This window comes from Parasteatoda tepidariorum, chromosome 7 (assembly GCF_043381705.1).
Source record: "Parasteatoda tepidariorum isolate YZ-2023 chromosome 7, CAS_Ptep_4.0, whole genome shotgun sequence".
Classification (NCBI taxonomy): Eukaryota; Metazoa; Arthropoda; class Arachnida; order Araneae; family Theridiidae; genus Parasteatoda; species Parasteatoda tepidariorum.
The window spans coordinates 64,152,659-64,175,237 of NC_092210.1; the positions used below are offsets into that span (position 1 = coordinate 64,152,659).

Consider the following 22,579-nt stretch of genomic DNA (forward strand, 5'->3'; position numbering starts at 1 on the left):
AAAGAGTTTGAAATAAGAAGCTATAAGAGTCAGTTATCTATCTAGCCTACTAATAATTCAAAACGTATCTGTATCTTTAAGTTCTATGTTTATTCAGATAATTAAAAAAATTATTGTTTTCAAATTCTTTTTATCATATTTCTGAAACTATATTTTTATATTTATTGATTAGATATTATTTCCTAAAATAATGTCTTATAATTTTGATTATTTTTATTCATTTATATTTTAAGTATTAAAATATCATGAAGTGAAATTTTAAAAAAAGTAATGTATCAATTTCTTTTCATTCATCAAAAATTTAATTACAATTTTTAATTTTCTAAACTCAGAAGTTAATTGCAATCAATGAATATATATGACCCTGTGTGTAAGGTCTATGCTATTTTATATTCCTTTTCTTTAATAATCTCCTTATCAATTTTATGTTCTTTTAAAACATTTATCTAGAATTATAAGAAAGTTAATTGAATCAAGAATTAATAAAATAAATGTAATTCAAAAGTGTGTAACTACTTAATATTTGTGTTTCCCTGAAGATTGTGTAACATATGACTTGATAATTTCATATGATTAAATTCACGTAAAATTTTCAGCTATTTTTGTATTTGACCAATCACAGGTATAAAAGTTACATTCTTTAAAATGATGTAAAAATTTGTATTTCTTAAAATACAAATTTTTTTTCAGCTATTTTTAAATAAAATACTAAAAAATAATTATTAAAAATTATTTTTTGTGGGGAATAGTTTTTGTGGATAACCAAATTTTATAGTAGTGTGCAAGAATTATTTTGTTTGCTTAAAACGTTTTTGCGATGTAGCAAAATGCACAAAAAATAAAATTAACATTGAGGGGTCCAAACTTTTGACTGCTCTCTTGACAAAATTATTCGAACTATATTTACCAGATTGTGTCTATCCTTTGCATATTTTGGGGGTCAGGAATTATAATCTGCCTGTAAAAAAGGTATGTTTATTCAGAGAAAATGCATTATTATGTCTGATCTCATAACTTGAAATATCCTCTGGGCTAATTGATTAGCATATTTGAAGTCTCTCCTCTTAATTGATGAAAATCCAATCATTAGATCAAAAATTATTCAAGGCAATTTTTTTCACACTGTTCATGAATGTGTATTGATGTGTTTCTTTGAAGAAGGGTATTGATCAATCTTTTAACTTAGGTATTATACCTAAGGATTCTATTTTGAACTATTCAGGTCCGGACCCGGTAGATTGGACATTTGCTCAGCTAGAGTTACTTGAAAAGCAAGGTATTGATCTTAAAATCGAAATGGAAAAAAAGTGAGTTTTATTTATTTTTCTTTCACTATGTAAGTCAAAGATCTTTTTTAGATACATTGATACAGATTCGCTTTTGATCACCATCATAAGTCACTTGCTCAGATTTTATATGTGTGTGTTTCATTAGTTATTGATGCATATTAAAGTGTTTGGCGCAGCATATCCTCCTTTGGATCTTGTGCCATAAAACCTCTACATTCAATCAATCAATCGATGCATATTAAAGTAACATTTGTAATAAATTCCAAGGATGAATCTGAAGGCAATGGCTTTAATGTAAGCAATATAAATAATGTATGCATCAAAATTATCTACTATAAACGATTTTAAAGTTTTTTTTTTTCTTGTTTTTTTGCATTCCATGTAAAGTTATAAAACCTATATTAACAATATGTTTAGGTGTTTGAAATAATTCATTTTATGCTGATTAAATAAATGCATGCAGAATCTATAAGCATATATTTTTTCATGTTTGTTTCCAGCTATATATATATAAAATTTTATTTGTATTATATATTTCAAAAAATTAAGTGTCTGTAAAGTCGAAGCTATGCCATCCCAAATGTGCACAAACAGGAGAAACTTTTAAGGACATTGTTATTACTGTTTTTTTCTTTCTAGTGTAAGAAACACACTATTTTTAAATTCAGATCACAGGTGTAGCATTAAATTATATATTTTTTGAATGGAAAAATATATAGACTGTTAAATAATGGTAACTACTAGATGGGCAAATAACTAAAAAAACTGAGATGTATTTATGTTTCCAAATTTATTTTAGTTGTTTTTTTTTTTTTTCTTAAAAAAAGAAAAAGAAACATTGGTCTAGAAATATATTGAAATTCTACTTGGAGAAAATAAACATTTAAAAAAGAAGCATTTAGAAAGTCGAGAAGAAGAAAATAAACAATGATTTATGCTAATTCATATTAACATTTTTTATATGAATATGTGGATAAAATATTTCTTTTCTAATCTCTTGAGTTATGAAAGTCTAGCATTTACTTTCCCACATTCTATATAAAATGAGACTTTAAAGGTATCATTAAAAGTCAATTTAAATATATATATATTTTTTTCAATTATTTTGTTTCAGCAAAGTTTTGTATAGTTCTGATAACCTTTATTTATTTATTTTTTAGTGAAAATGATTACAGCAAATAATGTTGTCATTTAGCTTTTTTTTTTTTTTTTTTCCTTTTTTAAATTTTTGTTTTTTAGTTTTATCAGCAATATATATGATGATATAGCTAATGTATCATTAAAATCAGTTTCATTAAATGTACTTAATATGTATGACTACATCAGTTTTCCTTTCCTTACACTCTGCAGTTTGCACTGTTTATTTTTGCTGCTTGTGCCGTGTGTTTATTTTATATACTGTGATAAAAAAAGAAAGCTTTTGTAAATAGTTTAATGTAAAAATGGTTATTACTTTTAAATATCTATTAAAGTGCCAAGATTATAAATTGTTTGAGTATTAACTGTAGTATATTTACAGATTAGTTGCTCTGGAAGAACAGTATAAAAAAGAAAAAGAAGAAGCTGATCAAATATTTCAACAAGAGAAAAAAGTAAGCTCTTTTTTTTCTTTCAAAATTCTCATTCTACACTAATTTATTGTGTTTGAAATATTAAAAAAATGTAATTGTTTTCATCAATTTAAAGGAATTGTTCATCTGTAATTTTATATAATCTATTTATTGTTATTTTAAACCCTATATACTTTTTTATTTTTTTCATTCTTTTAAAACTGAAATTAATTATTTAATTACTTAATATTTTTAGTAACATTTTACATTAATTTTAAATTATCCCAATTTTGTGTATGTGTGCAGAAAAATGCTGAGTGCCATTTCATTTTTTCCCTTTCATGTTATTGATTATTTCATTTTAAAATGTGTTTATAAATGTGTATTTTAGTATAAGATTTTTGATTATAAAGATGGGAATATAATATCATTATATATGTGTGTGTGTCTGCTTGGCAAGTTTTAAGAAATCATCTTTAGATCTAAGATGCTAATATATGATGCTTTATTCAATTTATTATCTGTTCTCAACAAGGACTGAATGAAAAAACGTTTTTTAACATACACAAAAAGTAATTCGTTATTATCTGATTTATAATGATGTATTTTTTTAAGCTTAGAGAAGAGAAATCCAAAATTTTTAAATTGTAACTTTTGTATTGCAGAATTATGAAGCAAAAATTGAAAGTTTACAGCGACAAGTTGAAGAGCAGTCACTAATGTCAAGTATGTACAGTTCTTGTTGCATTAATGAGTTAGAGACTACTACTGATGAAGATAACGATTACAGTAATTGATAGGCTTTTTATCTTTCTCTACAACATAAAAACTCATTTCTGTTTTATATTAAGTAACATTCATTTATTTTTAGTTGAACCCGTTTGGACTGAGCACCAATATCAGCTAGCAGAATGGGCTTTCCAAAAATGGAAATATCATCAATTCACTTCTTTACGTGATGATCTATGGGGAAATGCTATATTCTTAAAAGAAGCTAATGCTATTAGTGTTGAGCTGAAGAAAAAAGTATGATATATCTGACTCTTATTACAACTCATACTATGGACTTTCAATTTGTAGCTATATTTAAATTTATATTCATTGTATATAAATTTATATGTAATTTTACTATTCATAAGAGTTTTCTATACTTTTAAAATTCTAAAAAGTCATGAGCCATAAAATAGAAAATTAATATTAGGATGATTAGGCTCTATTTTATTTATAAAATCGATTAAATGGTTGTTGTGTTTTTTTCGTTCACACACAGTATTAGTATTTATAGAATAGCACTGAAGCAAAAAAATTCAATGAAATTAAAATAAAGCTGTAAGGAAACAATGGTTTACTATATTTTACAATTTGCTCACTTTTTCCAGGTTCAATTTCAATTTGTCTTATTAACTGATACTCTGTATTCACCACTGTTACCAGACATGTTGAATCATGATGATATTGAAGATGGTATGGATCGCCCTTACCCCCGTACCATTGTAGCAGTTGAAGTACAAGATACCAAAAACGGTGCTACGCATTATTGGACATTAAGTAAATTGAGGTAAACTTGAAAAGATAACTATCCCTTATTATTTGATTTGCTAATCCCCTTATCTTTATAATGTTTCTAAATGTGATTCGCAACACTTCTTTTATTCTACAAATAAATATTAAAATAAGAAAACATATTTTCTTTGATAGCAATATATAATTTCTATGAATAAAGTGGTTTAATAAATATATGTGACTTAGTTGTATTGCTTTTATTTGGTTTTCTCAGAAGCTTTTCAAACAGAAATTCTATTTAGAAAATGTTACAAATATTTTGTTAGTTATTCTTTAGTTTGCAATAGTTCTTAAAAGTATTTCCTTTAAAAAAAAAACAATAAGATCTGTGTCAATAACATTTTGGGATACTTTTTTAAGTACTTATAAATTTATGAGTAACAAATAGAGACTGAAGATAATTCTTTTCCAAGGTTGCCACTCTACAGGAAAAACCTGTAAAATTCAGGGAATTTAAAAATCACCTAAAATGCAGGGAATTTAGATTTTTTTTCTTAATAAACTGAGAAATATTGGGAATTTTGTTTATTTTCTTATTTATTATGTTTCTTATTTTATTAAAAAATGGTGACCACTCAAAGCATAATCTATGAATATTTAAGGATAATATTTCAGTTATACTAAACTATTTAATTTACTATAGCATTATTAAAGTATGTTCATCTGTTAAATTTTTCCAAGTTTTTCCCTCAATTAAAATTAGTATAGTTAGCCCAATATAGCAGACACAAGAGCACAGTAATTATGTTTCCTCTTAATATATTGTGTATAATATGTACAGGGAAAACACAGGGAGTTTTTTTCCAGATTTAAGTGGCAGCCCTGTTTTCTAATGTATTCTTAAGTTTATTTTATTATTTTTAATTTGTACTTCTAAACATGTGAAATTATGAATCTTCTATTACAAACTAATGAAAGTAACTATGATTGTGTTGAACAATAACTTTCATGCATTACTAATTAATTTATCTATTAGTTAGAATTATTATAGTAATATTTTTTATTAACTAGTATCATATTGCAGTACTTATTGCTTTTTGCTTTATGCTGATTAGCTCTTAGAGTCAAGCATTTAGATTTAGTAATTTTTACTGCTGCTTGAAAACAAGTATGCATAATTTTTTCGATTAAAGTTTTCCTTTATTTCAGTAGAAGACGTATATAACGCAATTTTATAATGCCCAATTATCCATAAACCACATTAGCTTTATGGGTATAAACGATGGATTTTGTAGTAAAGAAATTTCTATGACCAAAAAAAAGATATTAAGTTTTTACATAATTTTACTTAATTATTTGCTAAGAAGTTAAAATTTCAAAAGCTAAACAAAAAAATTTATTAATTTGTTTCTTCCTAGTTCTATTGCTGCAGAATTTTTTTTTTTTTTTTTTTGTAAATTGTTCTAGACTAATATTGCCATATTTAGTAAGATACATGAAATGATCTATATAATATAAAACTCAATGTAATGCATAGCCCCAGGTTTCAAAGATTGCATTATAAAGATCTACTGCTTTATAGTATGATTTTTTTCTACATACATTCATACCACATAAAAGAATTTCTGAGATATGAACTACAGCTTTATTTTAAACCATAACTTCCAAAATCCTCATCAGAGAGCTAAGCTTCTTCAGTTAAATTCTGGCTTCGTAAGTTTGTAGCAACCTAGAAAACTTCTCCAAAAGAAAAAGGAAGGAATGGAATCTTTTCTTTTTTTACTTGTATTTTTTTTTTTTCATTTAGCTTGATATATTTGAGTTTATTTAGTATGACCATTTCTGCTTCTTACACCTTTCATTAAGCTTTTTATTCGATCAATTTATTTAATAATTCATTTATTTCCTTCAAATTAGGAAAATGTTCTTTCAGCATGAAACTAACATATTTTTTTGGTATTAAAATTTTGCTATAAGAGGAAAAATTTGCCTTTTCAAAAATAAATCAATCAAAAACGATATTGCTTTGACTTCATTAAAATACGAATGTTACCATTACATGTTTCACACAGTTACATGAGGTTTTTTTCCCATTATGTTTATCATATCATTGTTTCTAATAATGTTAAGCTTGGTTGAATAATATTTTTACTACAATTTTCTCTTGAAACATTTTAAAATGAGCCTAAATTGTTGGTTTGATGTGTTATTTTCTCGCATTTAACATTATTCCATGTAAAATAATTCCATGCATTTTTTGTTGTGCATGTGTTTTTATAACCTTTAATAAATGCACGCTGTTGCATGCAAGCAACCTGAGTTATATGTATTTAAATCTGTACTATAATAACTTGTAGACGTCGGCTGGAACTAATGCGTAGCACATATAATGAAGATACATCCCCTGATTCGTCCCCTGATGCTAATGATGAGTTCCTACAGTGCATCACAGCGTGTGCTAAGCAGCGCCTATCGGCTGGCCTCACAGTTAACAGCCTTATACCTTCCAGAAACAGGTTGGTCCTGTTCTTAACGCCCTGTCGTTAAACACGAGTTATCTTGTGATGCGCTGTGTAAAATCGGCCGAATCAGTGTACTTTTTCCGCTTAAAACTTGCAGGGTGATCACGTCAATGAAAACTTTCCTTTAGATTTTTTCCCTTGTAAATTCTAGTTTAAAGCTCTACAAATGTTCTTGTCAATTTTAACTCATTAGTAAGATTTTTCTTAGAAGATAGAAACTTTTTTTCTTATTATCACTTAGCTCTGGTTAAACTATTCTTGTTTTGAACATGTTCAGTATAATACCATTTCATGCCTAAATTTAGAATGAATATGGGGATAAAATAAAAAAATTTTGTCTGAAAAGAATTAACTTCTGTATTTACTTTTTTCAAAGTATGATTCGCAATGAGCTGTGATGGTTGGGTGTTTAAAGGCAATGAGCTGTCATTGCAGAAAACTGAGGTTTGATCCTCAGTGCTGGCTTGAAGTAGTGAATGGGTACCATCTTGTCTTAGAAGTAAAGATAACCTGTACGTACACGGGAAGTACTTAATGATTCACAATAGCTGCATTATGAATTTTGCAAAGTTCTTAATTAAAACTTACAGTTTAATTTTCAGTATTTAATATATTAGTCTTTTTCTGCTACAAATAATTCTAACTAGCTGATCAATGAATATTAAGTTGAAGCTTCTTAAATTTTTAATGTATTTCATGTGAATTAGTGATCTATTTATCATCTGGTGGGAGGCTCTAATTATATTAAACTTCTTAATTTGCTCCATCAAAAGCTGTATGAAATGAAAATAATGTTTTTATAGATTTGAACATGCTCTGAAAGATAGTTAAATTGCTTTAATTATCCTACTTTGAGTTTAAAAACTTTTTAAACTTTGAGTTTAAAAAGTCTTTTCAATTATTATTTATTGCTCCAATTTTAATTTCAAATACTATTTTTTTTTAATTTATGAAAAACGTTAGTTTAAACTAAGTTTAATTAAAAGTTCAAAATTTGTTCTGTGTTGCTTGAAAGCAGCAAATCCCTTTGAATTTATAGGTACAGCATTCAAAAAATCATGTAATCTGCAATTTTTGGCCTATTATTTATGGACCTTGAAATATTTAATTTTTTACCTCTGAACTTTTTCACTGTGGTGTCCTCTATCAAATTAGATTTTAAAATATTCTAGCTCATTTCACATTTTCAGGGTTTTTCATTGATGATGTAAATTTTCTTGATCACCCTGCAAAAAAAATTTTTCTTTTAATTTGAAAATTTTTGGCTGCTGAAACTTTTTGAAGTAAAAGTTATTATTATTTACCTATTATCTCCTCTAAATTTTCTTTCATGAATGTATTAATTATTTTTTCGGAACGTGTGTTTTTTTATCATTTCGATAAGCAATAGTTTTATTTTTTTGAACTATCAAAATTTTCTTTGTCACATTAGTACTGGTGTATATTTTAAAGAATTAAAATGTATTAAAAAGAAATTTGTGTATTTAATGTATGTATTTTTAGCGATAATGTTCCATTTTGTTATTAGGGAAATATAATTCTAGTTAAAAAGGCACATAATAAATTTTAAATGAACTATTAAATGCCACCCACACATTGCTACACTTTTATTAAGAATTTTTAACTGTTCTATAAGCTAAAAAAATTGATAAACTAATCCTTTTTTTTTAAAGAAAAAGTTATTTTGTTCTATTTTTTGTTTTTTAAAAAATATATTTTTTGATATTTAATAGAGAAAATTGTTTAATCAAAGACCAAAAAAAAAAATCTAAATTCATAGCATAGGTATTTATTATTTACATGCTATCTAACGTATAAATTTTATTATAAACTCATTTTGTATAAATTATTTTTTGTAGGCCTCTTTCCTACCCCTTATATTGACAGTAATTAATCCCTTAAATTCTACATTAAGCATTCTGTAGTACATTAAATTTTATTCTTCATTCCTTCAAATGATGTACTATATAAATTATGCATGTTATCAATGCTGTTTTAAAACAGAAAGTGTTGTGCTAAGTTAACCTAATTTTTTCAACCTTTGATTTTGACTGTTGTGCTTGCTTTACGCTTTGCTAATTGCATGGCAATAAAACATATTATTTTGTGTGTGTGTGTGTATTTTTTTTATCCTTTGCAAATTAAATTTCTATCTTTACTGATGTTTTACTATGTTTCTTGCAGACAACGCTTAGAGCTTATGAGAGAAATGTACCACAATGAAGCTGAATTATCACCAACTTCTCCTGAATATAATGTAGAAAGCATTACTGGTGGCGATCCATTTTATGACCGTTTTCCTTGGTTTAGACTTATTGGGAGGTTAGCTTGTTTCCTATTATTATTATGCTTATTAATTGGAACTATTTTTTTCAGCAGCATTTATTATGATATTGGTTTAGGTTCAATTCTGGAAATATCTGAATGCTCAGTTACTTTCTTTCTTTTTTTTCTTCCTCCATTATTTTATGTTTATTTTTTATATTTATTTTGTTGATAATTTTTTTACTATACCTTAATTATGTTCAATGGCACAGTGGTTAAATAATTGCGCTGGGTCTGATCACTGGTAGTGGCTTGAAGCCATCCAGCTTTAGGTTAATAAGTATCAATACATCTAAAGGTAGCTGTTGGGTGATGGTTACCCCCTTGCAAGGCCGTAGCCAGGATATTTTTTCGGGGGGGGGGGATATGGTATGAAGCAAGGGCAGTTACAGACATGCAAAGTAGAAGGAAAACATAGTAGCAAATATTGTTTATTCTGCTTGCAAAAGTTAAACTAGTAATTAAAAAATATTACATAATAATTATTTTTCAATTATTATTACATAATAATTATAATCAATTTGTAAACAAAGTTTACAAAGACATGCGACGGGGATTTGAAGAAAAAAAATTTCGATTACCTTTTTAGGACAAACCGGAATATCCCAAAGTATGCTTAATTGGCAACGTAGCCAATATTGATAACAAGCAATAAGTGTTTGGGGAAAAGATACTGTCACATTCTTCCATTGCTGAAAGTGCCGTATCTGGTCTACTGAGGGGTTCAAGCAGGTTCCACTTTGATGCCCATACTTCCATTTCTCCCATGAGGTTTTCTATGTCAGTGAAATCTGCGTAGATTCGGAAATTGCATAAATTAATATGCTGAAAAACAATTGATTTCGGAGGAGTAGTCTAACCGAAGGAAAGATGAGCCACAAGGTCAAGTGAAGATGATGGACTAGCGAAGGTGGTGTACTGGAAAAAGGTTTGATTCAACAGTTTTTGTTTTTCTTTTTACTGAGAGGCTCAAAGAAAAACTAAAAAGTTTGAATCCCAGAATTTCGGGGGGGGGGGGATTTGTCCCAACAGTCCCCCCTGGCTACGGGCCTGCCCCTTGCCACCATCATATTGTAGGTCACAAAATCGTGGAACCTTAACTTCCATGTCCTTACTATGGGCTATTGTGGAAATAAGTTTATAATTTTACTTAGTTTGATTAGCTAATTTCCATTATGAATATTTAAAATTAAACCTAAGACATTATTGCTATTAGTCTCTAAATCCCGATAAATCCAAAATTTAGTTTTCCAAGTAACAATAAGAAGCCAAAAAAATTCAATGTAAATAATTTTGACATCTACATTACAATAATTAGTTTAAATATTCTGCTGGTAAATAATTAATTTTTTGTGTGTATTCAAATCTGTTTCTAAATATGTACAAAATACATTTTTATAAATTGTTTCATGAATAAAACCATGTTTACAGTTCACTCATATTAATCACCAGGCATATATAAAATATTAATATCATTGTATAAATTAATTTTGTTCTTAATTTCAAGTATGATGTATTATGACTATAGAATTAAAAGAAAAGCTCATCTAAACAAATCATTTTTCATTAATTTAAGTTTTTCTCGTTTTTGCACAAAATAGTATTTAATTAAACTTACCATGAACTGGTGAAGCTCTATTTCTTTCAAAATGTAAAAAATACTTACTTTTCATTTATATTTAAAAAAAATTTTAGATATTAAATAACAAAATGAGTAAAAAATTTCTGGGAAAACCTATATAATATTCTCAACCAAATGTCTTATACAGTACAGAACCCGTTATCCGGAAATCAGAAAACCGGAAAACCAAAAAACCGGAACGAAATTCGATAAATTTTTGAGCTATTTTTAAAAAAAAAAAATTTTTTTCCTCATAAGATTTTAGGATTTTTTTTTTCTTTTTCGAAAGATGTTTACCTTACCATCATTTTGGAAATAATTATTAGTGTATTCCTTCATCGTTTATTCTTCTTTTTAAGATTATTTCCAAAAAAGCATTTTTTTTGTTGGGTTTAACAATAAACAAACGGCTTTTTGTAGCGATTCAGAAAACCGGAAAAATCAGTTATCCGGAATAGCAATGGTCCCGATCGTTCCGGATAATCGGTTCCCTACTGTACTTTAATTTGTTCCTAACATGCTAGATATGTATTTTAAATTTTTTTTTTATTAAGTTATTTTTCTATATGTTACACATTTGTACTTATGATTCAATTGCTACTTGATTAATGAATTAACTTCTAGATTTATTGTCTTTTAGAGCATTTGTATATTTGAGTAATCTGTTATATCCTGTACCATTAATCCAAAAAGTTGCCATAGTCAACGAGAAGGGTGACGTGAAAGGGTACCTTAGGGTAGCTGTGCAAGCAGTTATTGGTATGAATTTTATTTATTTCAGTTTTTTTTCCTGTAGTTTTGTTTTGAAAAGGCAATTAATAGTTTAAAAATAATTTCCTGCCGAATTTATGTTTTTCTCTTTCACAGAGGAAGAAGAACCTTCAGAAGTTAATCATAGGGGTGTAAGGCAGTCAGCTCGAATCAGTTTTAGTGATGATTTATTTCAAAAGCATAGAAAGGTAAAAATTTTATAAAATTAGATTGCATACCTTTCTTAAAAAATTTATTTTAATGTTAATAACATGGTTGTTGCTTTTGTAAGGACTGTTGAACAATAATAATCCAGAAAACACTTTTTATGTTCTTTGTAATTAGTTTGTCTTACATTTTTATTTTTGTGGGTTTTAATCATATTGCAGAACTCTTTTTTTTTATTTATATTTTTTACCACCGTAAAAGACAGTCACTTCCTCCTTCTCCATCTTTTTTTTATTTCTCTATCATACACATGACACTTCTCAGCTCCATCTCTCTTTCTTTTTTTGAATTAATTAGGCATGGGAACAAATGTCTTAATTTTATTATTAAGACTAGATTGAATAGAATTAATTGTGTTACATAAATGTTTTTATTGTACTACATTGTTTAATGTTATGAACTTCTGCCTCATCTATAGATGGTGCTGTAATCAGTAAAAAAAATCATGAATGTGCATGACTTGTGTGGCAAGCAACTGGCCGGAACAAAGGGCTTAACAATTATTATTTAAATTTGAATTGATTCGTTTTGTTGTTTATGTGCATTCAATTTGATAGTTATTTAAATTTGGCCTTTTAATTCATTCCACCATTCTACACTTAATTATCGTTCCAACACATCACAAAATTAGTCACTTTAAAAGAAAGCAAACATTTCCTTTGGAAGGAAATTTATGTAATATTGATGTCAAATATCTAAATGATTATTAATTTTCTTTTCTTACTTGTTAATTAAATCTTAGGAATAAATTATTATGAATTATTTGATTTTTAATTTAATTCTTAAAAATTTAATTATTATTCATTGTGATCCTTTTAATTCTTTAAATAAATCAGAGCTTGTCACTTTATTTTTTTCATCATTATGTGAATTTTTAATAGAAAAAAATTAAAATTTCCTGAATTTCTTTAATTAATATGAGTATGATTTTTAAGATTCATAGTTAATTTTTTATTAAGTATAAAAATATTTTATTTTTTAAAAATGTTCTTTTAAACTCATATACATAATTTTAATAAAATAATTTAACTTTCAGGGCTCAAAAGCAGAAAAAGAAATTATATCAGAAAAAGATTTCAGTTCTTCCCAAGAACGAATTGTTGAAGGACAAGGACCAACTCCTGAAAATTCTGGATTTGAAATAGGTTTATTTTTTATCTTAGTATCAAATTAAAATTGAATTAAGCTCCAGTTTTATTAAACAGATGGTTTTTGACATTTTAGAGTTTTCTTAATATGGTAAATGTTTGTCTTTGGATAAAGAAATATTGATTAAGCAAGTTAACCATGAATGTTCGTAATTTTTATCCACAAAGTTTTTTCTGATACTATACTGTGCAAGTTTACAAATGCAAATTTTACTATGAACTTAATATCAAGTGTATTAATTAATTTGAAAAATAAAAATAGAATTTCAGTATTTTAGAAACTAAAATGTTGCAAATGTTAAATAAAATCAACAATCATCTAGGTGTATTTTTTTCTTATATTTTTATATATTTTGAACTTTAAGCATCATGAAAAAAATTTATTAACTTTTCCTATTTAAAATTTTTCCCCAGGGGTAACTATAATTTCCAAAATCTGTTGAAAGTTTTTTCAGTACCTCTGTACTAGATGGTACTATTATTATTATCAAACTAATAAAGTACTAGACCACATGTTCACTAGTAGGTTATGTCTTCAGCTTAGTTAAGTAAAAACTGTTTCATATAGCTTTGATTTATTCAAAATATAAATCTGTGTTTTTATTGTACTATTATATTTTTATTGTCTGTGTATCATTATAAAAGCTCATCATTGCGGGAATACAAAATTATTTAATTTAAAGTTTTTCGAATGATTTATAAAGTGCTTTGGGTCTATATTCAAAATTAATTTTGAATTAACTTTCATTTGTTAATATTTAACTGCTTAACATTATAAATACCATTATCAAGGTGATTTGATAACATAATGACAGTTTCATGCATTTTTATTTAGAATTTGGAGAAATTAATGTATGCAACATTCTCCTGGAAGCAAAATGTTGCCAAATATTAATAAAAAATCATAAAATAAATTTTTAAAAGCTGTAACTAAGCTAAATGATCAATGCCAGTAATTTTTTTTTTTTGACAGTAGACACAAATACCACAAATACTTTCATAGAAAAAATAAGAATTAAAATTTTAAATTTTTTGAAGAAAAAAAACTTTTATCCCATTACTTGTTCTTAATTAGGTCATTCTTTTTGTAATTAGAATTCTGTTTCTTATTTTTTTTTTCTTATTTTTTTTTTTTTTTTTTTTTTTTTTTTTTTTTTTTGCTCTATGATTGACAAATTTTCTTTTCTGATTTTGAAGACTCTCTGTGAACCATTTTTAATTTAACTTCATATTGTACAGCATTTAAACTGCATAAACATGTATACTATATAAACATTACTTTTCTTAATATTTTCGTTGCATTTTTTTAATTTCTTAAAAGAAAATGTGTGTTTGTTTTGATTTAGTTTTTACTATTTTCAGATATGTATTCCAAAGAAGAATTAAGTAAAGACATTGATGAAAAATGCAACATCCTCTCTGAAAATGAAGAGAAGAATTGCGACCACCCTGATCATCTCCATTTGGGAAAAGAATTCACATTTAGAGTCACAGTTTTGCAAGCTATAAATATTTCTAAAGAATATGCTGATATTTTTTGTCAGTTCAAGTAAGTGTTGTTTAAGAAACTCTATATTGTATTTTATTGTTCATCCTTTATTTAAAATTTATGTCCTTTTTTTTTTTTTTTTTTTTTTTTTTTTTTTTTTTTTTGCTTTCAGTTTTCTTCACCGTCATGATGAAGCCTTCTCTACAGAACCCTTGAAAAACACTGGAAAAAGTCATTCACCTGGGTTTTTTCATGTTCAAAATGTGAGTTTGAGGAGTTATTCTATTTTTGCAACAAGACTACAGAGCACTAGTTAGCACTTATAAGATAAATGCTTAATTGAAACGAAAAAAGGAAAACAATTCATAGTTAAAAAATATATGTGTTTGCAGATGTCTGGCCAAGGTACCTTATACTTTGTATGAATTTAACTTGGCAGTATAGTAGAAATTTGAGTTCTGTGTGGGTTACAGAACAGTTTTCATAGAATTTTTAGTGAGTTTTAATTATAAAATGATGGTTATTATAAAATGAAATTATAAATAGAATTTTCAATAATTAGGTTTATCCGTTAAAATTGCCTTTTACATTAATTTGTTTCTAGCTTTTCTAGCAATTTTTTTTCTCTAATTTGATATAAATCTTTATTTAATATTCAATAACCAATGATGAGTCTCAAAGCTGTTCATTTCTTTTAACAAAATCAAAAAGAAGAATAAAAATAGAGCAAACCATATAAATGCTAATTATGTTTTTTTTTTTTTAAATGGAACTATTTATGTACAAAAATTGCTCACATTTATTTTATTTTTTTAAATAATAAAATAAATCATTATGGTAATTAAAATTAATTATATATTTTTTTTTTATTTCTAACAATTTTATTTCTTTTTAAAAGAAAAATTAACTTATAATCCAACTCTTTTCAGTTCGAAATAAACCAATTAAAATCTCTAGAATAGATTTACTTGTTTTTTTTATTTATTTTTAATGGTAAATTAAAATTTCATAAATTATATACATACTAACTAGTTAGTGATATTCTTTTAGCAATAATAGAAATTAATATCTATTATCCAACTCTTAAACAAATAGTTCTGATATGTGTAAGTAAATTGATTTATGCTATAGTTCTAAAATATGCTAACTTCATTTTTTGTGCATTTTCAGTGCAATTGTGAAAGTGTTTTGAAATCAGCTAACATATTTTGATAGTTGACCCACAAATGATTTTCTTATTTGGTATAGGCTATAGCACACTGGCAAGTTAAGCTTACACAAAGTATAGTGACCCACTTGTTTTTACTTCATACTTTTATACAAAAAGTGGGTTGTTCAGTATTTGTTGAATAATTCTAACTATTGTAACTCATTTTGTAATTAAATTGGATATAATATGTAAATTAAAATGTAATCTTACTTTATTTTTTCATTACACTCTCATAATTTATTCCAGATGGGATAGAACTTTTTGTAGAAGAAAGTTTATTCATAAATAATAAAATCTACATTCTCTATTTTGATTAGTGAAAAACTTTTCATGCTACAAATTTTAATTTCATATTTTGACCTTTCACCTATCCATTCTATCGATAATATAATACTTAGCTTATTCTATACCTAACTAGTTTTGTATTTTATTTTAGATTACTGTAAAAGTTACTAAATCCTTTTTGGAATACATAAAGGCACAACCTATCGTTTTTGAGGTTTTTGGCCATTACCAACAACATCCACTGCACAGAGATTCCCGTGATTTTGTATCGCAACAAAGGTATGTCTTGTCTTTTCTTTTCTACCCATAATACAAAATATTTTCCAAAAACTCATGGTTTTTTTTCACTAAAATAGCCGACAGCCTCCAAGACGTATGTTTCCTCAATCTATACCTATATCACAACCAATTCGTTCTCCTAAATTTGGTGTTCTTCAATCTCTCAGGTACTAAACCTATTAAAAAGATCTTGATTTTTTTTAAATAAAAAAAAGCAATTGAGTTTAATAGCTTTTTAAAACTTTTCTTTGCAGTACTACACACATTCACGCAAGACATGATCTTTTGGTATGGTTTGAAATATGTGAATTAGAACCCAATGGAGAGTAAGTATTTTAACTATGAAATTAATAGAAATGCAGTTTTTAACTAAAATATACTTATTTGATTCATTTTTGTGTAGATATGTTCCTTCTGTCATTGATCATAATGATGACAGTCCTTGTAGAGGTACATTTTTACTACACCAAGGTATTCAGAGACGCATTAGGATTACTTTAGTTCATGAACCCATGATTGACTTCCAGTGGAAGGAGGTGCGAGAATTAGTTGTGGGTATGTGTTCTATTAATTTAACTTCTTTATAGCATATTTTCTCTGTCTAAAAATTGAATAATATGTTATTTGATCTTTTTAAATTATGTACAGGAAGTTCATTAGCTTTTAAATGTCAAGAATCCTCTAAAACAAGCAATATTTTTTGACTTAAAAACAGAACTTCTTCCAAATGATTGTTAAATAAAAGCATAATAGTAATTCATTAAAAATATGTTGCATTATTTCAAAATAAAATTCAAAACATTTAATTTAAACTAATCATTAATTTAAAAATTTTCTTTACTTTTTGTTCATGAGTTCTATACTTTTTTTATATTTAAAGTCAATATAGAGTTTTGATAAAGCAAATTTCAGTTGAAGCATATTTTCTTCAGAAAGAATAAAGATCTTCGAATAATAGAGTAATTAGTAAACAATAAAAATGTTAGTTAAGTCATGTGCATAAAATGAAAAAGGAAAGTATGGGTTTGCTTTCTAGATCTGAAAGATGGTCATTTATATGTAATTAATTACATAACCTTAACTTCTAAATTTGCTTGAAAAACAATTGATATGACATATATTTCACTCATTTTTTGGCGGCCATTTGTCAGGAAGATTGAGATGTTATTTTCTGCTTTGTAAATATATTTTTAAAGTGTTAAAATACAAATTGTAGGACGGATTAGGACTACTCCTGAATGTGACGATGATGATTCTGATACATCTGTTCTTTCACTTGGAATATTCCCGGGAGATTATTATGAAAAAACTGGAGATGACAGGTAAATGTTTTCACTGGCATTTCTTTATTCTTTTTAAATTATATTTTATGTCTGAATTTATAGATTTATGAAGTACAATATAAGAAGAGTTTTTTCTTTTAACTAAAAAATATTTTGAAATAGGCTTTAATTCTTTAGATATAATGTATTTAATAATTACAGGCTAAACCTTAAATAATGAAACTATTACAGTTTTTTGAATAAATGAATTATATTTTCGAATTTGAAAAATTTCATTGAAAACCTAATATTTTAGAGAACTTTTTATATATAAATTTTATTTACTAATTTCATTAGGACGGATGAAATCAGAAAACAGTATTTGATACCTTAAAATCATAGTGTACAAAGTCATTAATTAATTGGATTTGTTTTTATTTCCCTGTCGAAAAAGTAACATTATGATTTTAAAAGAAATATTGTGAAATTACCCATTTGTTTAAAATACTAACTTTGGGTTTTTAATTAAAACAAAATCTGAATTTGGGATGCTTATAAACTCTGACATAAAAAAATTACTAATTGTTTTTAATTTACGTCTTCATTTCTTTTTGTCTACAATGTCAACCAAGAGATCTGCTATTTTAGAATTTTTTAAGCAGGTAAAATAACAGTGTTAAATCGTTAATTTGCTTATATATATATATATATATATATATACCNTATATATATTCTACCATATAATTTGATATATTATTTTTAACTGCCAATATGTTTTATTACAAATTGTTTTTATTTAGTGTCATTTATGTAACTTAGTTATATTAGTGCCATGCTAACTTTTAAATAAAATTTAATAAATGTATTTTAACTTAGTTGTTTCCTACTCCATTCATTGATTTCTTTCCATTCTGTATTTTTATTACTTTAAATTAAATTAATTTTATATTTTGCAGAATATTTTATCGTTTTGAAGCTGCTTGGGATAGCTCATTGCACAACTCAACCTTGATGAACCGATCAACTCCAGGTGGAGAAAGAATATATATGACTCTCTCTGCCTACCTTGAGGTAACTTCGTTAAATACATAACATGAAACAATTTCAAAATCCTAATTCTCACACACTGAAAACATAAGTAATATAATCCGATATTGATAAATAAAAAACTCTTAGACATGGATGTAAAATAAATTATAATTTATATGTATTTATGTTGTGTATTTACATTTTAATTATCATTTCAATTATGTAACTCAGAATGATGTAACAGGTTATATTAATAAAAAAATATTGTTATGAATCTTTAAAAGAAACCTTACTGGTAGCTAAAAGTTACTTCAATGCAGAACTTAAGCATTAACTATAGCTTATTTTATATTGAATCTGCTAAAGAATTCAAAATGAAAGAAAAAGTTTTTTAAATTCTTAATAACAAAATTGGTTTCAGTATCATAAATAGTATCTTATTATGATTCTTCTTATTAATTATATTTATTTGTTTTTAATTTATTTTACATTTAACTAAAATTTGTATTTTTACTAATGTTTTAAAATACTAAAACTAAAATATTGGCTCTGCATTTTAGTTGGAAAACTGTGCACAGCCTGCAATTATTACAAAAGACTTATGTCTCATCATTTGTGGTAGAGATGCGAGAACAACTCCAAGGTATTATGCTGAATATCTTTTTATTCCAAAATGCATTTTATTGTAGTGTACTCTAATTTACAATTCAAGTATAAAAGATAGCCTTTAATATATCTTTATTTTCTTTGAAAGGATATCCCCCAATGCTCGATCTCTACGCCATCTATTTTCTGGAGCTTATAAAAATTCTGAAGGTAACCATGTAACTGGTGTGTATGAAGTACTCATGAAAAGAGCTGCAGATTCTGGTAGCCCAGGTATTTTCCTTTTTGAATTGCAAAATTTAGTAGGTATTATTTATGAAGTTATTGAATGATAGGGTCATATAGACCAGGGATTTCCAACTTACATGAGGCTGGGGACCTAAATTAAAAACACAAATTAAAAAGGTTGGTATTAAAACTTACATAGTAGCACACAAAATGTTTAATGAGAAAATTGAAGTTTGTCTGCTGCAACCACCAGAGAATAGATATTCACATTTTAAATCTTAAATTTACAAGTGTGTGTGTAAATATTTTCATCCAAAATTAGTGGTTTCAAAAAGTTAAATCGGAGAATTTCTTCCAGAATATTTCTGATACACATATGCTAAATTATATTCACGAAATACAAAAATATGAAATAAAAAAGAGCAACATACACGATTATTTTTGTATTTGAATAAATATTTTCTTGTGTGCAAAACCTGAGAAATTTTTTTGCACCGTTGGTATGTTTAATTTCACAGAAACGACGAAATTAGGCTTTTATGAACAAGAAAAGTATTTTAAACTCATGCAGATTTTTTACGAAAATTATTTTATGCAACTTTTTATTCATCTACAGAAAAGGAAATATGAATTACTAATCATAATTTATGGGAAACTAGTTATAACTGAAATAATTCAACTAATTTTGCATACTTGATGATATATTTCTTAAGAATCTTTCTTCCTTAGAAACCATTTTAATACTTTGAAACAAATCTGCGAAAACAATGCACTTAATGTATACTTTTTTAAAAACATTTCATTAGTACATTTGCTAATATTTGTTTTTAATTTTTGTTTGTTCCTATATGTGTTCTGAACTGAATCGTGAAAGCAGTTATATTTTTTCAAAACAACATTTCATTAGGTCATTTCAATAGTACATTTATGAAAAATTTTGTTATTGTTCTCATTTGTGTTCTTGATTGAAACCTTAAAGCATTTCAGTTGTATAATTATTTTTATATTTTATATGAACTAAGTTCTTTCATCTCTGGCAGTCAATTTAATATAGAATTAAAAATAGAATCGCTATTTTTAATTGAATGAGGTATAGTAAACATTTTATATAAACGAATTTTTTTTCATCTGTTTCAATTGAATTAGATTTAATTCACATTTGATGAATGATGTATAATAGATAATAGCATATTGAAGTTTGATCTATTTTTACTAGGAGTTCAGCGAAGACAGAGACGTGTGTTAGATACCTCTTCGACTTATGTTAGAGGGGAAGAGAATTTACATGGGTGGAGACCACGTGGAGATTCTTTAATTTTTGACCACCAGTGGGAATTGGAAAAGATGACTAGGTTGGAAGATGTAAGTATCCATTTACTCTAAATTGTTTATTAAATATTTATTAATTTTTTAGCACTAATTTACTTTTTTAAAATTATACAGTTAGTAAATAAACATAAGGGCGACCTTTGTGCTGAAATACAAAGTAAGGTAAAGCAACGTTTAAGAGCACGAAAAATATATGAAATGCAGACATCTGTTTCGGATGCTCAAAGGGCAACCTTCATCAGTGCAACAGAAAGAAATAAGAGAACAGGGTAAATATATATAGAGAGATGACGACACAAGAGGGTTTAGAGCAACAGCCAATGGGAGGGAAGGGTGAATGGATGACGAAGAATAGGAAGCAAGGAACAAAAAAAGGGGGGGTAGCTAGGTTTAATCATGGATTTCCAAACAGGAGAAATATAAGGAACACTGGATAGGTCACTGACCAACAGTTAGTATTTATTTTTTAATTTATTGCATTGCTTTTTTGTTTTAATAATTCATTTTCTGAGGGTAAAATATGTTATAAAAAATTATTTCTTATTAATCTCAAGGGATAATTATGTCAATGCTAACTATTATTTAGTGTGATAGATGTGTATGTAACTTAGTGAAACCAGTTTAAAGATGTTTTTATCAATACCTATCATTACCCTTCTTTGTGCTGTTTTTTTTTTTTTTTTTTTAATTTTGAATTAGATTAATTTTGACTCTAAAGATGCATACATACTTTTTTTTAACTTTTTATTGCTGCTTTTGATAATGCAAATCCCTTTTATAATTTATGCAGTGTCAGTTATTCTAGACATTCTATGCTACGAAATTGCAGGATAAAAGCAAGTAAAATAGCTCACAAACTGAAAAGTTTTAAGATTCTTTTTCTGGCATAAAACATAATGTTTTTTTAGGTATAGAATATTTTAAAGAAATTTTTAATTATATTGATTTTATAAATGTCAAAAGATGTATTTTATTAATCACATCATCATTTATTAAATATTAATTTTTTTTGAAATTATATTATTGCCATTGCTGAAAAAGTTTATTGTAATATAGCTATTCTGTTTTTATTTGTATCTTTTATGCTTATTTATAAAATACATATCTTAAAAACAAATTGAGATAATAAAATTTGTCAATGACCTTTTATAATTTATAGGTTGAGAGAGTTCGACACTTATTATTACTCAGGGAAAAACTTGGAATTGACCACTTCATTGGGCATACAGCTGACATCAGTAAAATGGAAAAAGATGCCTGTAATTTAGTAGCAAAAGCCTCAATTGATGGAAATATACCATCTTCTTTGATACTTTCCCCAACTTCCCCTACTGTTTCTAATCGAACTATTATTGACGAATCTGTCTATGCTCCTTGGGAAATGACAGACAAAGAAAGGGAGCTTTCAACAAAAATTCTCTCTCTAATCAATAGTCACATTCCATCAAAACCACCTCCCATACCTTATAATAAAGTGAGTTATGTAACATTTTCTTGTATTATACAGTTTGGTTTTAATTTATTTTAGTGACTGCTTAAATAATGTATATGAAATGTTTATATCTATTACAATGATTTTAAGGACAAAATTTAAATAAAGAACTTACTTGTGCAGTATTATAATAATGAATGTTTTTGGCATAAACACAATATTAGCAATGAGTTGATTTTGTGCATTGTGCTGCCATCTAGTGGAAATTCTGAAAACCTATGAAGTTTGCGACTGGAAACAATACCAAGGGACAAAATATATTTATGCAAAAATATATTTAAAAATACTGTGGCTTATCACTCTATTGCATGAAGTCCTTCAGTTATATACTCGGCTTTATTTTAATGGAAACAGTAATTTTATTCAAAATCCTATTTATTTTTCTTGAAAATATTTTCTTTTCTTTATCTGGTTAAATATTTTACTAGGTAACA

General features: G+C 26.4%; 1 protein-coding gene across 1 annotated transcript in view; it reads left to right on the top strand.

Moving 5' to 3' along the window:
• Positions 1-22,579, top strand: part of LOC107452683 (kinesin family member unc-104) — a 55,773-nt gene that overhangs the window by 26,385 nt on the left and 6,809 nt on the right. Inside the window, exons 19-40 of the mRNA XM_071183527.1 lie at positions 1,187-1,307; positions 2,809-2,881; positions 3,505-3,628; positions 3,711-3,865; positions 4,219-4,397; positions 6,700-6,858; positions 9,049-9,186; positions 11,451-11,569; positions 11,678-11,769; positions 12,825-12,933; positions 14,299-14,485; positions 14,598-14,688; positions 16,072-16,199; positions 16,277-16,366; positions 16,454-16,525; positions 16,603-16,754; positions 17,416-17,521; positions 18,418-18,532; positions 19,051-19,133; positions 19,245-19,369; positions 20,541-20,686; positions 21,813-22,127. Coding sequence (XP_071039628.1) covers positions 1,187-1,307; positions 2,809-2,881; positions 3,505-3,628; positions 3,711-3,865; positions 4,219-4,397; positions 6,700-6,858; positions 9,049-9,186; positions 11,451-11,569; positions 11,678-11,769; positions 12,825-12,933; positions 14,299-14,485; positions 14,598-14,688; positions 16,072-16,199; positions 16,277-16,366; positions 16,454-16,525; positions 16,603-16,754; positions 17,416-17,521; positions 18,418-18,532; positions 19,051-19,133; positions 19,245-19,369; positions 20,541-20,686; positions 21,813-22,127 — 2,879 coding nt within the window. The remainder of the gene's footprint in view (positions 1-1,186; positions 1,308-2,808; positions 2,882-3,504; positions 3,629-3,710; positions 3,866-4,218; positions 4,398-6,699; positions 6,859-9,048; positions 9,187-11,450; positions 11,570-11,677; positions 11,770-12,824; positions 12,934-14,298; positions 14,486-14,597; positions 14,689-16,071; positions 16,200-16,276; positions 16,367-16,453; positions 16,526-16,602; positions 16,755-17,415; positions 17,522-18,417; positions 18,533-19,050; positions 19,134-19,244; positions 19,370-20,540; positions 20,687-21,812; positions 22,128-22,579) is intronic.